General features: G+C 40.8%; 1 protein-coding gene across 3 annotated transcripts in view; it reads left to right on the forward strand.

Moving 5' to 3' along the window:
* Nucleotides 1-15,546, forward strand: part of LOC148030877 (HVA22-like protein k) — a 66,242-nt gene extending 50,696 nt beyond the window's left edge. The window contains exons 6-8 of one of the 3 annotated variants that reach the window (XM_087684410.1): nucleotides 14,558-14,653; nucleotides 14,779-14,851; nucleotides 14,947-15,545. In XM_087684410.1, coding sequence (XP_087540536.1) covers nucleotides 14,558-14,653; nucleotides 14,779-14,851; nucleotides 14,947-15,128 — 351 coding nt within the window. In that variant the 3' untranslated portion in view covers nucleotides 15,129-15,545. Of the gene's footprint in view, nucleotides 1-14,557; nucleotides 14,654-14,778; nucleotides 14,852-14,937 lie in introns of all 3 variants that reach the window. The other 2 variants (XM_087684411.1, XM_087684412.1) reach the window with 2 other exon arrangements.
* The last annotated feature ends 2,844 nt before the right edge of the window (nucleotides 15,547-18,390 follow it).

Genomic DNA, 18,390 nt, shown 5'->3' on the forward strand with positions numbered 1-18,390 from the left:
CTCTCTTCGGTACTGTCCTTTCTTATCTTTTTCAATTTGAAGATATTTGGCATTGTTTTTGTTGAATTTAGACCTAACTACTGCTATAATTAGGTTAATTAGTTATATTTAGGAGTATACCATTGAATCTCAGTCATTCTTAGTTTTGCTCAATTGTTTGAAGGTGGACAGTAGTGCTTATGCTGTCAAAACCCTAATTTACAGTAGAATTTAGGGTTTCTCAACCACATCAAAGTGTGTGCCATTAAACAAAAGCCCAAAGATAAGAGCACCTGCTGGAATTGAAGCAATTACAGCAGATGCGATAGTGATTGTATATCCATGTTGAAGTTGACCTATATGCAAGTGTTCATGATTCAATGGATCTTGATGCTGCTGGTCATTGATGATCGCCCAAAGTATTTGAATTGTGTAGGGAGATCAGTCTACATCTCAATGTACTACAGATTCGTAGCAATACAAGTTAAAGAAATATTGTAAGAGGCACGAGTTTTGGGGTCAATTAGAGGTTGGCTATCCAAGTTTTTTTGCGATAAAGTTTTATTTCAGATTTGTGACTTTATTTGCTTGTTGTATAAGTGTTAATTCAAGTTATCTACCACCCTATCTGAGAAGGAAGGTTAGTTTCAACATGTGTGAGAGGAGATTGAGAGAGTTGAAGGCAGACAGATGATGCCTGAAATTGTTATACGCTTATTCAAAATCAGTTACATGCAGGTGCATGAGTGCAAGACTATGGAGATTAATTTTGGGGACCAAGGATTGAAGTTTGACAATAAAATATAAAATTGTAAACATAATCAAAATCCAACTTTTGAATGTAGAATGGTCGGCTAGAGCCATTTTTAATAACTTGTATTTTGGCCAATTATGTGTTGGAGGATTGAGAAGCGTTTTGACAAGGTTTCTTGCTGTCCCTTGAAGCAACTTTGATGTTGTCATGGAAAATGTTGTCATGCCATAGGTGCAATACATAGTTTGCAAGTCATCCTCGACTAAAAAAAGACTTTCAAAGGGGTGAAACTTGAAAATTTGCATGGTTGAGGAAGTGTTTGCTGTTCAATGTGGGGGATTGATGAACACTGGTATTATAATGTGCTAACTATTGATTGAGTCGTGGAAAGATATCTTTGAACTACTGATCATGAGATTGAAAAGTCTCAGAGTGGAACTCCATCGAAATATCGAGATTTTGACCAACAAAAGTGTTTAGCAGTGATTGGTTATCTAGCTTTTTTTGGTGCTAAAAAAAAGTGTCATAGATTGGTTATCTAGCTTTATTTGGTGCTACAAAAAATAGTCATAGATTGCTACGTGGTTTGAATCTTCGAGGAACTCTTGAAGCCTTTAGGTTTCAATGTTCGATCATTCTACAAATAACTTTTTTTCGAAAAAAGGTGTGGCTTGTTATATCACTCAAAAGAAAATACAACAAAGTATAAATGCTGAACAGTCTAGTTGTAGCTAAATGCAAACGACCTCCCTTGGAGTCCTATAATTTAAATCGTGCTTCAAGGGAGGTTGGGAAAGCTAAGCCTTCGTGCCCTCTGTCCAATGAGTACTAGCCACCCTCTTGTACGATGATAGTGTTTGGGAAGCACGTTGGACTTTGCTTGCTACCTACATTGGCAAAAGTGTCTAGTAGTGATTGGTTGTCTAGCTTCATTTGGTGGTCAGAAAATTGTTTTGGATTGCTATGATGGGGTTGAATCTCCAAGGAACTCTTGGAGTCTTAGGTTTCAACGTTTGAAAATTTGACAACTAACTTTTTTACGAGAAAAGGTGTGGCTGATAATATCACTCAAAAGAAAATACAACAGAGTCTAGTTGGTGTTGGATGTAAACAACTTTCCTTGGATTCCTATGTTTGGGAAGCTGGGACTTGGTGCTTGCCCTTTGTCCAATGCTAACTAGCCACCCTCTTGCACTCATAAAGGCGTTTTGTGAGTGGGTACCTACTACCTATGCACAAGCACACAATGGGTAGGAGAAAGCTACTCTTGAGGGGTCGTTGGATAGGTGTGGAGTAATTGTGCGATTAATTAAATGAAGAATGAATGAGAATGAAAGAATTAATCGATGGACAACCATACTCGATCACAAATGGGAAGCAGTGTATTAATGAGAGAAAATACAATGCTCTAGGTAATCACAATGAAAATGCCACACCTATATGCCAATGACACACAAAGTGTCTCTTCATAATAAAATGAATCCCTAAACGGGCTTAACCATCATAGAAAACCCTAACCTTAGTGTCACTTAGTGCTTAGGACACTAAGGGCAACAACTCCATTTAATGACATTTTAAATACCTAGGGGACTCGGATCATGGATCAAAGGGTATCATGTAGCCCATGATATGCCTACAATTGTCACATCAATTTTCAATTGTTTGGTCCCTATTTCTTGTCAAAGAACCTCCAAATCCGCATCTTGGTAGATGTCTCTCAAACTTTGATAGAGCTAGCAAAGCCATCTTGCCAGCAAGTCCATTGAAGGTGAGTGTACTCCTTAAGCTGTAGCTTGTCTCAATCTTGGATTTGCGAATTCCAAATGATTGGTTTTTTATCAATCTCCTCGTGACAAACTATGGACATGTATTCTAGAACCTTTAATAAGTTGTGGAAAGCTTGTAGAAAATTTTGGATAATTGGGTGTAGATTCTAAATGATTGGCTATTTATCAATCTCTTTCTGACAAATTAGGAACCTCTATTCTAGAACCTTTGGTAGGCTTTGCCAAGCTCGTAGCAAATTACAAAAGAAAGATGATCTAGGGAAGGTAGTCAACGCTATCGCATAGAATACGTGCAGGAGTTCGTGAAAGTTGCTCATCGCAGGATACTATGCGAGATGGAAGCAAGATCCCTTCAAAGCATGCTGTCACCTAAGAAGCATTAGGACCTTTTGAGTTAGGTCATCAATACAAGATGACATCCACCTTTGTCAATTCATGTAGCTACTATAGTAGTTCAAAAGAGCTTCTTACTAGCATTGATGGCGGGCATTAGCTTCAGCTTTAACTTCCTTGATGGCCGCCAGTTGCATGAGCTTAGTGTTTTCATCCCATGCAAGCTTCCTTTTCATGCATCATCAACTGATAACATGTGGCACACACGATCTCATGGATAGATGGCAGCACGGAGGTACTCTCTTCCCGAAGTGGTTGCGATGATGATCTTTATTTATGTTTGTGTGTCACCCTTCCAGTCAGTCCTCTTCCCGATGTTTCCCTGCCAAAGATAAGAACTTCTTCTCTTTCTCTCGGTGCTTACTCACTGCTTTCTTTGCTACATTAATCTTAACAGTTTTCTCTAAGTTGAGTAGACAATAGCTCCACTACACACAAATGTAGAAGCACGTCCTCTTTCTCGAATGCTCCAGTCCTCTTGTCAATTGCAGTTTTTGTCAATGGGTAGGATGGCCGTGCAAACAATAGCTTGTCAAAAGGCTTGTGCCACTTGCAGGCTACATCTGCTTGCCGTCTCCTTCCCTATTTGGGCTTTTCCGCCTCTCTCACTAGCTAGCACAGTAGCATGATAATCTTTGTGGTGGGATCTGATACTTAACACACAAGGTTGTCATGGAGTCTTTGGAGCCTTCGTGCTTCTTCTGTAACTGCCCGTCGTGTAGTTGCTGTTGTCGTGGAGCTTTCGTCTTCATGTAGCTAACATCAAAACTGCTATCTAACTTCATACGTAGAGATGATTGTAAGGCGTCAAGCGTTGCTGTCAATCAGCACTACACCCAATACAAGAAACAATATGCTTGCTTAGAAAGCGGATTGAGAGGTTGTGACAATGAACTCCTTCTGACCCACTTTTCCTGCCTTTCACGATGACGCTTCTCCTCCTCTCCAAAAAGCATGTTATGCTGCTCCCTCAAATTTAGCCTTATCATCAGGCTACCTTTAACTTCCCCACCATCCATCAACGCTTCCTTTTTTCCATCTAGTAATAGCCTCCTCTTTCTGTTAAGCTTGGAGGCATGCACTAAAAGCATGCTTGTGTAAAGCTTGAGTTAGGTGTGAAGACCGTGTCTCCTCCATATATTCAACAAGGCAAGACAAGAAGCTTTGCTTTCTTCTCCACTTTCTCAATCGCACACAAGTCTAAGGTCAATGGATACCCTTTTGTAAGGTCCCAAGCATGTTGATATTCAAGACCACAAAGTAGGAAAGCTTATAAATGAAGACATGGCTTCCCAAAGTTTGAACTGCAAATGAAAAGACATACACAGCGAGAAAAAAATTCTTAATGATAATGCCTAATGAGTTCAAATCCGTGGTGAAAAACTCCGCCCTTAGGCTCGCAGTGGTGGACGCGCAGTGTCACGACATCCGCCCCCTCCTAACCTGCACATCCTCCAGATGGGCCATAGCTACCCATCCTCATCATCGCCAAGCTCGATGGTCAATGTGATCTCCTCATCTTTTGTGAAATCGTATGCAATATCCACGTTCTCATCTACATCGTCTCCTGCCTCAAGTCTATCATAAAACTCATCATCCAACTCCTCAACTGCATAGGCTGCATCATCTCTCCTCTTGAATAGTTTGATTTTTTTTCCTACAATAATGTGCAAGGCCGTGCTATCAAGCTCTGCTAAGGAATATGTAGCATTGTCATGGACACGCTACACCAAATAAGGCCCAAACCATCGTCTTGAAACCTTGTGGATAGTACTGTGATGGTTGTCTAGACTGCTGTCGTAGACCAACACCCAATCTCCCTCCTCAATCTCTCTAGGTCTCAATCTGTGTTTGCTATCAAATCAGTCTTTGCTGCGAATTCTGGCCTCTTTGAGCTTCTGGACAACGCTCTCAATATCCTTAGATCTCGTCTCCAATTGTCGAATATGAAGAGCCAAAAGATCCTCTCTAGTCATCTCATCCTGCTGCCACAATAAAGCACTCCAAGTGAGTGTACAAGTCTTTGTAGGCGTGATTGGTTCTGTCTATGTATCAACTCAGCTGGCATATAACTTGTGGTCACACTGTGGGTAGTGCGATCAGCCCATAAGGCGTAAGGCAACAATCTAGGCCACTCCTTGATCCGTCCACCACATGCTTTGGCCAAGGTTTCACAATCGGCGGATGGCCTCTCTCACTCTTCCCGTTGCCTTCTGGATTATATGCTGAAGTCAAAGCAAGTTCAATGCCAAGGTGAGAGAAAAACTCCCTAGCCTCATGAGTATCCAACTCACCTCCATTTGCTGTAATTTTCCCAATGCAGTCATACCTGCAAATACCATCATCCAACAGAAACTTACAGACCACTGAAGTACTCTTCGTCCTCAATGCTCTTCCTTCCACCTGATTCGTGAGATCCTCTTGTGCCAAAACAATGTAACACATCTGCCACAATCCAACAGGCATAGTAATCAAATCAAGAACTTACTTGTAGTGAATTCATAGCAGGAAAGTAGGGTGAAGCTTGTCTCTATGCCTCACTGAAGAAAACAATTGACAATCGGTGCATGTCTCAACAAACTGTGAGATATCTCTTTACATGCCTCTCCATCAATACCGCTCTCTAATCTTCTCATAGGTTGCCCAAATAGCTCTATGTCTTACCCAAAGACTTCCATGAAACTCTCTTATTATTCGCATCTATGAAGCTCTGTTACATGCAACTCTCAATGGCTGTCCTCCTCGCTTGCGTGCATGCTTCCAAAGCAGCCCATTCCACAAGAAGAAACCATAAGCTTTCCTTCTGATCTTCTTGAAGTCCACATCAGTCCATCCATCTTGTCTAGACATGGTACTCAAATAACGGCCAATTTGCAAATACTCTCCTGTATACAAAGACTCATCAAAGCTCTCCAAAGTAGTTACATGACAAGTATGTTCAACATGCATGGCTGAAAGATCAGCCCCATCATTAACATCATTAGTGCAAAAAGAATCCATATCATCATACCTCGCTCGTGAAAGCATATCGGTTACTGGGTTGTCTTTACCTACTATGTGCTTGAACTCAGGATTCATGGATTTATGTAGCCAATCCACCTAAGCATGGCAATGTTTGGAGTAGAACAACTTGTGATCATACCTAGAAGAGGCAAGCAATGAGTCTCGACTCCCACAACAACACCAATGAAGTACTCTTTATCATTCTTGAGAGTCGTGACAACTCCCAAGAGCTCCCTCTTAATTTGTGGATACGTGCGTTGTTGCTCGTTTAGGACTTTCGACCCAAATCGAATGCAATATCTATTTTCATCTGCATCGTCTTGGCCAACAGCCCATCCAATGCCGATAGGACTAGTATCAATAGTGAGTACAATAGGTCTCCCACACTCATAATCTGCTTTTCGAAGAGTCGGAGCAGCTTTCAACAATCTCTTCAGCTTCTGCATAGCTCTAGTGTGTCTCATGTCCCAAGAAAAACACTGCCCTTTCCTCAAAAGCTGGTAGAGATCATCTGCAATATGAGCGAAATGAGGAATCCAAATAAGATAAAATACACAAGCTCCAAGAAACCTGCGAACCTCTGAAGTAGAAGAGCAAGTCTCCACAATCTTCTCTATGGCATCAACCTTCATAGGGGAAGGCTTCCTGCCATAATAACCACACATATGTTCAACAATCAAAACCATTCTGGCACCAAAAATAGACTTCAGCCTTGACAAGGCCAAATTCACTTCCTCTAGCTTGCAAAGATTCCTCTCAACATCTCTGATATAGGCGGCCACAAAGTACGTGCATCCATGATCATCTAAAGTCTCATCCTTATCTTTCTCCAAACAACCCTTGATAGGTAGATCATCAATGAAAGGTATGGTAAGCTCTAGAATAAAATCCCGTAAGACCTTGTTTATCCCATTCATCATATGGGCAACCGAATTAGTAGCTCCACGCGGAAGTGTACACATCCTGACAAGGCCTAAAGGTGTCTTCATTGTAGTCAAATCTCTACTCTCAAGGGCAAGTTGGAACTGGTCATAGCGAGAATAAAGATCGCCAAGTGAATAGATAGCATGTCCAACAAAAGCCTCTGCGAACTCATCCATAATAGGTCCTGAACCAACATTCCGTATAGTGACCCTATTCAACGGCTATAAGTCGTGTATGAATTTGAGTGTCCCATTCTTCTTGGGAACTGTGAACCATGTATTACAATATGGAGCTGAAGATGGTTTTAGAATCCCCATCCTGATCCGCTCATTCAAAAGCTCCACCAATTTGGGCAAGTGAGCCTTAGGCACAGGAATAGGCCGTAGATTCCAAGGGACATGTGGAATGGTAAAAATAACCATAGGCATCACAACCCTAGGATCAACGCAACTTGTCTAATGCGGGAAAAAAGCGAAGGCTCTCCCATGTCTGCTCAACATCTCCTCAAAACATTTCACCCCTGTTGGAAGTAGAAAAACTTCAGTCCGAATCTTCATCTCTTTCAGTGTCTCGGCTGAAAACCTGTGTCCAATTTGTGCAAGATCTTGGAAAGGAGGCTGCATAGTTGCTCTCTTAATCATCTCATCACTGTCCAAAGATAGTGGTTTTGCAACTGGTCTGACATTCTTGTCAACTGTCTTATATTTTGTCTATACACTGGCTTCTTTGCTACAACCTGCAAATTTCAGCCCTTGCTGTAAATACCCTAGTAAACACAAGTTTTGGTGTGTATAAACAACACCCAACTCTTTTGACTAACAAAAATCAGCCACATCTTTTTCAGACTGCATATGAGCAGCCCAACACTGAGGCTCATAGCTTACTTCAACTGTAAATCCTATTTGCTGTTGTAAATCAGCACCCTGTAAATCTTTTTACTGAAATATTTCAGCAAAGAACACTTTTTGCTGAGAATTCTCAGCACCCAAATTTCCTGGCAACATGAAACCAACAATTTCCCAATACATCACTGGAGAATGAACTTGTAAGACATATGACAGCTCTTGATTTTCAATTTTTAGCAATCCTGAAAGATCCTGCATAGTATCTGAGCATAACAGCCCGTCATAGAGACCATCTACCCTGTCTTCATCCTGTAAAAGACCTGAAAGCTTCAATTCTTTTTCTTTTCTCTTCAAGTATTGCATGGCAGCTCTAGGCATGTCCGTAATATGTTGAAAACACAAAGTACTTTCAGCAGACACACCATAAACTCTTGAGGAAAAATTACCGCTGCTAGGAGGTGAGAGCTTTCCCTTTCTTGTACCACCGTCGTCTCGCAAGACAGTGGTATCTAACAAAAATCCGGCTCTCCTATTGGAAGAGGAGAATCCCTCAAAGAATCCTTATTTCGATGATGGTTGACACAAACTGTCATGAACTGGATAACCCTCTTTCCATCCTTGCTTCGGATTCGCATATAGACAAACCCATCGTCCAAAACCTTGGTCTCCATCCGAGACTCAGCAATAAATGGCTGCTCTAAAATAATAGGATAGAAACAAGAGTTTTGCACAAAGAAATGATAAGTCTCATCCACATCTCCAATAGAAATCTTCAAGTTCGAACAAGCAGTATACAAATCTCTTGCGGTGTTGTTGGCCGTTCGCATGCGCCAACCATGATCCACATTAACTAGCCATCTACTGATATTATACGATCCACGTACTATGACATTAATCTCAGAGCCGTGATCCAAAAGCCGTGATCCAAAAGAGCAACACAAGGGGGTCTCTGTCTCACCAAGCTTGACTACTGTCTCCGTAGTCGCACGAGTCCAGTGACTGCGAGAAAAATGGCTATGAGGCACCAATCTAGGTGTGTCATCACTCTTTGCATACTATACGGGTTGAAGTAAAGGCTGAAGAGTCTTCTCGGACTATATACATAAAGCTCCATTTGTAGACTTCTTAGTAATCTCCTCATCAGAATCAAGCCATAGATAATAGCCTCAGCAACTACTAAAGCCTCTCGATTGATCATGTTCTATGTCGGTTCTTCAATAATTTGTTGTTTTTTAAAATGATGTCAACGATAGCATCACGAAATTCTCTTTTGGCAATTCCCAAGACTTCTCCAAAAGTGAATTCAATTTTGCAGTTAAGAATCCGATCCTCAAGCACCTTCTTCAAGTCCGTAGTCGTCTTAATGCCAGAAAGCAGCTTGAATCTAGGTTACTTTTTTGGCTTCGGATCCTTTGTCTTCGGGGCTTTCTGATCTTCCTGTACTTTCGGCTTTTAAACATCAGCCATACTTTGCACTGGTCCTAAAGAAGAAGGTTGAGAAATTGGATCACTCCTCCTAGTCACCCTCTTCGAACCTTTAGGGTGATCATTATCTCTTTTCCGCTTCTTCTCAACAAGCGCTTCGAATCCCTGAGATTTCACCATATAAGCATAGATAGAAAAGACATTAACTCAATTATCCCATCCAATCCGTTTCCTGATCTCATCACCTATGACCGAAAGTTCGGATGTTGAAGCTTTTCCCTTTTTCTTTGTATGCAGTGTATAGGACCGTAAAGGAGATTTGTTCTTTGGCAACTGCTCTAATTGAAGGCCATAGGCATTAGCTTCTCTTGCCACCTCTCGCATCATATAAGAAGAGCGCAAAAGAGACTTCTCTAACAATTTCTTCATACCACACTTTCCAAAATTTGGTTTGATCGGCTGCTGAGACTATCAACTTCAGTCTTTTTGCCTCTTCAAAATCTTGACAGTCCTTCCGCTCATGATCTGGACTATCACACCACATGCAAAGATGGACACCTGGAAGAATTTGCATGAGTAGAAAAAGTTGGGGCTGAATCCGGAGCTGGACTAAGCGGCTGCCGCTCCATTCTAGTCATCTTGATTTGTAGGTCTTTTAAGTTCTTTGATATCTCCTCCACCATATCTTCAAGAGTCGGTTTTGCAGTTGGTTTGACGACCACAACAGGAATAGGTATAGGCATAGACACAGGTTGAGAAATAGGAGAAATACTGGATGGTGCAATAGGAGAAGTAGGAGAAGTCATGGTAGAAGAAGACATCGTTGGTGGTGACTGCATCCAGCTTTGCAAGTGAGCTTTCCATCTCCGCTGCTTTGTCAGTGTAGAAACCGCATCGACAATGTCGTGCTAATCCGTCTTTAATCCCATAGGCTACATACAGTCCTCTAGCAGCTCTCCCAACTCATCTTGAAGTGCACGATCAGCCACCTGTAAGAATAACTCCACTTTCTTTGAGTTCAGAGCTCTTTGCTCTAGTGTATCCAACTGGTTGTATTGCTCTTCAAACTTGCGTAACAATTCAGAGGCAACAAGTCCTTTGTTGGGTTGATAAACCCAATCTTTGAATGTCTTTTACGTAGCAATATTGTAATCCTTCAGAATATATTCATCTTTGAGTGCCTTCTTGAAAGCATCCCAGTTAGAGTCTTGTACAAAACAGATTTGTAACTTGCAAAGCAGGCGTGACAAGCTGTAAGAAATAGTTGCTCCAGTTGATCAGAACTCCGATGTAGCGCATTTGGCTTTCAAAGGCCTTAATGTAGGCTGAAACATTTTGGCCATCAAATAATTTTTACTCACTAACCACAACCTCAATCGCCTTAGTCACACTAAGTGTATGTTCCTGTTCTTGATGCAATAGTCGTCGTTGATCCAAATGCTACTGATGCAAATACCGTTGCTGTTGCATAGATAATTGCATCTGCTAATTTTGCATCATAATGGTTGAAGAAAGAGTTTGTAACAAAGTCTTTATCTCATCAGTCAAAAAGGAAGAAACAGTCGATGATGAAGGTGGATTATTCAAAGGGTCTCCCATCTCGATGAACAGAAGCGATGCTTACACATCGGGTTCACCAAATGTCGCACGGAATATGGCAGGAGCTCGCGAAAGTCGCTCCTCGCAGGGACGCTATGCAAGATGGAAGCAAGATCCCTTCAAAGCATGCTGTCACCTAAGAACCATTAGGCCTTCACCTTTTGAGTTAGGTCATCAATACAAGATGACGTCCACCTTTGCCAATTTATGCAGCTACTATAGTAGCTCAAAAGAGCTGCTTAGTAGCATTGATGGTGGGCATTAGCTTCAGCTTTAGCTTCCTTGATAGCCGCCAGTTGCATGATCTTAGTGTTTTCATCCCATGCAAGCTTCCTTTTCATGCATCATCAACTGATAACATGTGGCACACACGATCTCATGAATAGATGGCAGCACGGAGGTACTCTCTTCCCAGAGTGGTTGCGATGATGATCTTTATTTATGTTTGCATGCCACCCTTTCAGTTAGTCCTCTTCCCGATGTTTCCTTGCTTCATAGCCAGAGATAAGAAACTTCTTCTTCTCTTTTTCTCGGTGCTTACTCATTGCTTTCTTTGCTACTTTAATCTTGACGGTTTGCTCTATGTTGAGTAGACAATAGCTCCACTACACACAAATGTAGAAGCACGTCCTCTAGTCCTCCTCTTGTCAATTGCAGTTTTTGTCAATGGGTAGGATGGCCGTGCAAACAATAGCTTGTCAAAAGGCTTGTGCCACTTGTAGGTTACATCTACTTGCCGTCTCCTTTCCTATTTGGGCTTTTCCGCCCCTCTCACTAACTAGGACAGTAGCACGATAATCTTTGTGGTGGGATCTGATACTTAACACACAAGGTTGTCATGGAGTCTTTGGAGCCTTCGTGCTTCTTCCGTAACTGCCCGTCATGTGTAGTTGCTGCTGTCGTGGAGCTTTCATCTTCATGTAGCTAACATCAAAACTGCTATCTAACTTCATACGTAGAGATGATTGTAAGGCATCAAGCGTTGCTGTCAATCAGCACTACACCCAATACAAGAAACAATATGCTTGCTTAGAAAGCGGATTGAGAGGTTGTGACAATGAACTCCTTCTAACCCACTTTTCCTGCCTTTCACGATGACGCTTCTTCTCCTCTCCAAAAAGCACGTCATGCTGCTCCCTCAAAATTAGCCTTATCATAAGGCTACCTTTAACTTCCCCACTATCCATCAACACTTCTTTTTTCCATTTAATAATAGCCTCCTCTTTATGTTAAGCTTGGAGGCATGCACTAAAAGCATGCTTGTGTAAAGCTTGAGTTAGGTGTGAAGACTGTCTCTCCTCCATATATTCAACAAGGCAAGACAAGAAGCTTTGCTTTCTCCTCCATTTTCTCGGTTGCACACAAGTCTAAGGTCAATGGATACCCTTTCCCAAGGGTCCCAAGCATGTTGGTATTCAAGACCACAAAGTAGGAAAGCTCATAAATTAAGACATGGCTTCCCAAAGTTTGAATTGCAAATGAAAAGGCACACACAATGGAAAACAAATGCCTAGGACGATGACTAATGAGTTTAAATTCCTAGGAAAAAACTTCGCCCTCTGGTTCGTAGTGGTGGACGTGTAGTATCACGACAATGCCATGGTGAAGGTGCACCTCAAAGATGTTCTCTACTCTGCTTCTAGGTGTGAATGACATTCGTGGAATCCTTCATTGAGAAGCTTCCAAGTCTGTCCACTTGGTGTGAGCCCTTTAACCAAAAACTTGGCTAGAAGGGCTTGGCATTGGTACTTGGATCAATAATCCTCTAGCCTCCCCTTGAGCGATGCTTGATGATGGTCAACCAAGCCAGCTTAGCATGCGAATCCCTGAACCCCTATGGATTGGAACATATGAAGTTTTTGGCTAAGTGATGTAATTGAGTAACATAGGATAGCATAATTGAGTAACACAAGCTGGAGAGAAACACGAGGAAGTATCTATATACCAGGTTGTTGTCAGCATGACCTGATTGATGACTAGAGCACAACTTGCTAAGGAGTCAAGAGTGCAGCCCTATTTGACTGATTGTTCTAGCTGGAACTTTGCACCTTTCCTCCCACCAATGATCACTTTGATGTGGGCCAACTTGTAGACTACTAAGACCCCATAGATCCAGTATCGAGGAAAGCCTAGTGAAACCATGGTACCCTCTAGGAAGTCCTTGTCAACCCTATCATAGGCCTTTGCGAAATCCGAAAGAAACACACTAGTCATTTGCCCACTAATTTGGGTCCACTTTGAACCTCGAAGAAGGTGAAGATGTTATCTAGGATGTGCCTATCCTAGACGAAACTTGTTTGGGTATCATGAATGAAGTCTAGGAGGAGGAAGTGGAGTATATTGCTAGTCATTTTTGTTAGGGCCTTATAGGCCATTGACAACAAGGTGATTGGGTGCCTCTGAGTGAGCTCCAATCGGTCCCCCCTTTTGGGGAGGAGAGCAACTAGACCAGCAAACAATCTACTCCGCAATATGTCCAGCACTAAAGGTTTTCTGAAAGGCCCACAACAGGGGGACCTTCACCTCCTCCTAGAAGGTGAAAAAGAATGCCTTAGAGAGCCCATCCTCTCCTGGGGACTTCTGCCCATCCCCTCACTGGAGGGCATGAAATAACTGTTGCTATGCGAGAATGTAAGTAGTGGGCACTCTTATCTTGTTCATCACCAAATATGGGATACAACCCTCATGCTTGCTGCCTACTGTGGAGCACCTGCACCGAGGGGAACTCCCGCTGAGAAAGCTGTCTGTAGACATCAGTGGCTAGCACCATCACTTGCTCAAGGCAAGAATCAACTCTTCCATACTGATCTTCTAGGTGGCTGAGGTGTGTACAGAATTCACCTGTTCTCCAGGTGCTGGAAAGCACGTAACCCGCTGCTCAGACTCACAACAGACATGAGAGATGTTCCTTCTTTGTTGTAGCCACCAAAAAATATTCACTTATTAAGATGCCTAGTATATCTGGTCCCCTAATCTAGTTTTAACATCTCCAGCCCCTTCAGTGAGCATAGTTGTTTCTGAATTGCCTTAAAGTAATGTACTCAGATGAATCCTCTCTTTACCCCCAAAAAGAAGGAACTGAAAAATGGTAAATTACTCACTTGCAATGGTCAAGATGTACCAATAGCACAAAGTGGCAACTTTTGCCGGTTTAAATGCAAGCGGAGTCATCACAATGAAATTCAAAATACAGTAGAAGTATTTTCAAAAGCAGTTGTGTTTGTCCGGCAATGGATCCCAGTCCTCATCTTCTGGCCAGTTTACTCAGGAGTCAATACCTGAAGTCTAAGATGGTTAGCCACTGGCATCCAACAAAATTTAATACATGCAACCATTATTTTCAGCGATGCAAGGTTCAACTGTTGTTGTAATCAGAGGTTTAGGCCTATTGTTTGTTCCTCTTTGAGGCAACCTCCTAGGGAGCAGATAGTGCAATCCCTTGGTCACCCCATAATGCTCTATATTGACTCCCGCCATGGATTTGGTAATATGGGCAAAAGTATATATTGGTGGAATAGGGCTTGTGGTACACTTTTTATCTTTGTAGAGCTCCTACTGAAGCATAGGAAGTATCTTCACAACTTGACAAACTTGAAGACTTACAGAGAAAGAAAAAGCTACTGGTGGGTTCTATTGAGCTTTTGCTAACGTTGCTATTTGACCTTACATTATTAAGCCTTTTCTTTTGTGTCAATGCATGGAAACGACGTTATCAATTTTACAGCTATCAGTTTTTTGTAACGCAAAGTATTCCAATTACAATTGCGAGTGATATCATAGGGTCTAGGAATCTCAAAGCTGTTGTTTCTCCATGAAGTTAAAGAATATTCCTCCTTTGAATATTTCAGGGAGCACAGCAAATTCTTACAAATAATTTACGCCCACTATTCTCCCGATATCAGGCGACGCTAGATAGTGTTGTGAATGGAACACGAGCAGATTTGGTAAGGTTTCAAGTTGCTACTTGTGTCTCAGGACAGTGGTTTGTCTGGGTTTTATGGTACTGGCATATAGAGTAGAGCACATTTGTGATTATATGGCCTACTCATTTACTGATGCTGATGTGCAGAACACCTTCCTCTTGGCACACCTGTCGGAACTGATGTGTATAAAATCTTTCATTCAGAAAGTGATTCGATTTGGTAATGGTTTCCCCCTCTTATAATAAATATCAGGGTTTCAGGTTTAAACATTGATAATTCAGAAATGATGTAATATGCTTTAACAGTTTTTACAGCCACTGGAAATGCATGCTCATCTTTGAGAAATTCTGCCGGAAGCTTCCTGCTATCAACTGCAGTGAGCACAGGGACAGCAGGTTCAGTGCACAGTATACCTGGACATGAGCAGAACGTATCCAGCCAATTGAATGGTTCTGTCCAGAGTGTATCTGGGGAAGAGGACTTTTCCAGCTCATAAAACATCTCAGAAGAAATACATTGCATCAGTCCTGTTCCATATTTTCGCGGGGACATGCATGAGTGAGTCCATATAGGGGGTGGAGTATGTTAAAGGACGATTGTGAAGATGGACTCAAGTGACATGCTTTACAAATCAGACCAATACAGAATCGAATTAGTTTTGTAATCTACTTACTGATCAGGGATATTCTCTGCACAATCTTGTGCAGTTCGGTGGCAGAAGTTTTCTGTAGTAGTTAAAACATGCTTTTGAATCAGAAAATATATATCAAGAAATGGGCTGTATGTGTGTTCGTGAGTGCATTTGGGAGTTGTGAGAGGGCAGGTGCGTATCTGTGAATATTTGCAGAGCTTTTCCAGATATTTGGGAGGTTCTTCCATTGAATACTTCTAATGCCTCAACCTTGCGATTTTTATTTCTCATTCTTTTGAAATAATCTGTCTTCAAAATGGGTTTAATAACGTTGTACAGTATGTCGCTTGGGAGGGTCAACAAACAGGAATGCGAACCTTTTAGGCTTGTTGATGCTATTTTTTGCAGCTTGTCACTTGAAAGCTTAGTTTACACCTGTACAAAAAGATAATAAGAACAGTTGTAACTACTAGTGCGGTCAGTGTGATTGCACATAGCCATTGATGTGGAAGTTGAAAAATGGAGAAATCACACTCGTGGTTGAAAGTGGAAAGATGTCAAGATGCCTTACACACCTATAGCATAAATTGGATGATTGAAAGTGTCAAAGTGTCCAAGAAACAGTCAGATCCACATCTGCGCCAAAAATTTTGCGCTCATGCATTCGCAACACCCAATGTTGCAAACTGATGCACAACACCCAATGTTGCAAACTGTGTATATTCCTAGTACACCATCCTAGCAGGAATTCTCACTGTAGGGTTTAAAGAAAATTGGGCAGAGCAGAATATGTTAATAGTACATCTAATAACTGGTATCAATATCCAGATATACTGAATTGTAGATCCAAGCCTAGAAGTATTTAAGCAATATAATTTAGTGTATGTTTGGCTAACATAATTAAATGCTATGAAAACATCCCACATTGAAAGAATGGAGTAATTGCTGCCATTGGAACAATGCGGAATCTAGATGGGATTTAGTTGCTTGCTATTTTATGTGACTTATATTTTCTTTAAGTTGATTCTTTATAAAGTGAGCTCAAAATAACATGGATGGCAGTCTTTGAACCCTAAAGCATTATGGTGATTTGCTGTTAGCGAATGTACCAAATCCGTTGTGTACCGTGTCACTATCTTCAAAAAGATGCCCACATGAAATTTGATCTTTTAAATGGTTCCTACTTCAAAGTCAGGCACCATCTCCCTAACCACATATTTCCTAAACATGGAAAAGATAATTTAAAACTAACTTTCCATTCAAACCTATGACAAAAAGGGAACCCTCCCTTTCAGTTGCAATAGATATTTTCATTGTGCAGCCAATTGATATTTTCATTGTGCAACCAATTGACCATTTTGGATGGGTGCATGTCTTTATAATATCTCAAAATCAATCCTATTCTCTATGGCCTTTGTTCATATTCAAACCTTAACACAGATTTGCACAAAATAGATTCACAAACCTCACCTTTGGCATTTAATCATGGAAGTATCAGATGATGACTATTTGCTACGTGCACTTGATCAAGAAGAATCAAAACCCTTTGTACAAATAGGATTAGAGGTTATAATGAAACCACATCTAGGAGGGGTGATGGTCTTTTGGTATCATCCACTAGATTTGGTCCTACAAGATATGAGTTATTAAGACTAGTTTCAATTGAATTTTGGACAAAATGACAAACTCGTATTGTCTTCAAAATTAGTGATTAAGATGTTTGAATATAAAGTGAACACATGAAAGGAAGAAATATTGGAACAAGAATTCTTGATTGACCTATAGAATGTAAGAAACAATTAAACCCAACAAGAAACTCTGTTACTCTTGGAAACTTTGTACAACTGTAATAAATTCCTTCAAGGTGAAAATATTGTGCCTAAGACCATAGCTTAGGCAAACTTTGTTTGAGACAATAGCTCAACACAACTCTTTTAGCTTGGAAGAGAGAGACAACAATAAATGTGAAGAAAACACTTGGATATATTGTAGAATGTCTTGTCAAAATAGCTCGAATATGCATAAAACAACCAAGAATCACTTCAGCCCTCTTTCTTTGGTGTAACCTTGTGAGATCTCTTCAATTACAACTAGACAAAAACTTTTAGTTTGCACTTACAAAAATAGGAAAATATATCTTCAGATTTGCCCCAAAAATACCCTTGTACTATAGGGAGGCCTTTTTGGGCTAAAGGCATCCATAAAGAGGTGGAATCACTTGTCTTTTACCTTGGTATATCATTTGTCGATACACTGGCTAGCTCTAGCTTGTCTACACAGAAGCGAATAAAGCTAGACATCTTTTTTCCATTAAACGTCTTCGTCTCTGCAATCACTTGTGTAGAGCCCTAGTAACAGCCTATTCATGTTTAATCAATTTGTAAGTCCTTATGAAATCTCTAATACTTGTTGTCATGACTATAACTTTATCTTTAACTTGTTCCCCTATCTTATAGACTTTGAGGTAGGCCTTCTCGTGTGCCGGGGGTTGAAAAAGTCTAGGCCTAAATTCATTGGGAATCAAGGAAAATACAAGACAAATGGAAGAAAGAAATTTTTGAACAAGAACTCTTGAATGTATTGTAGAATGTAAGAAACTGTTAAACCTGACAAGAGAATGTACTACTCTTGGAAACTCTATAAAACTACAATAAATCTCTTTAAGCTAAAAACATTGTATCGAAGATGATATCTTAGACAAACTTTGTCTAACACGATAGCTCAACACCACTCTTTTAACTCATAAGAAAAATACAATATTCAAATACAAAGGAAACACTTGGAAATACTGCAGAATACCATGCTAAAATAGATAGATATGCATAAAACAACCTCAAACCACTTCAAACCTCTTTCTTTAGTAAAACTATGTGAGATCTCTTCAACTACAACCACACAAATACTTTTAGTTCACACATACATCGGTAAGGAAAGATATCCTTAGAACTATCCCAAAAATTACCTCTTACATGTAAGTATTTTTGGGCTAAAGGCACCCATAAAGAGATAGAACCACTTTCCTTTTACTTTAGCCCTATTAATCACAATAATAAATCACTTGTTTATTCGCCTAGGCTTGTAACAATGTCTCAAATCTCTATTTGTAACCATTTACAATAGTTCATGC

The sequence above is a fragment of the Lygodium microphyllum genome, chromosome 9 (genome assembly GCF_053477565.2).
Source record: "Lygodium microphyllum isolate KBCC chromosome 9, Lygodium_microphyllum_v1.1.10, whole genome shotgun sequence".
In the NCBI taxonomy this organism is placed as follows: Eukaryota; Viridiplantae; Streptophyta; class Polypodiopsida; order Schizaeales; family Lygodiaceae; genus Lygodium; species Lygodium microphyllum.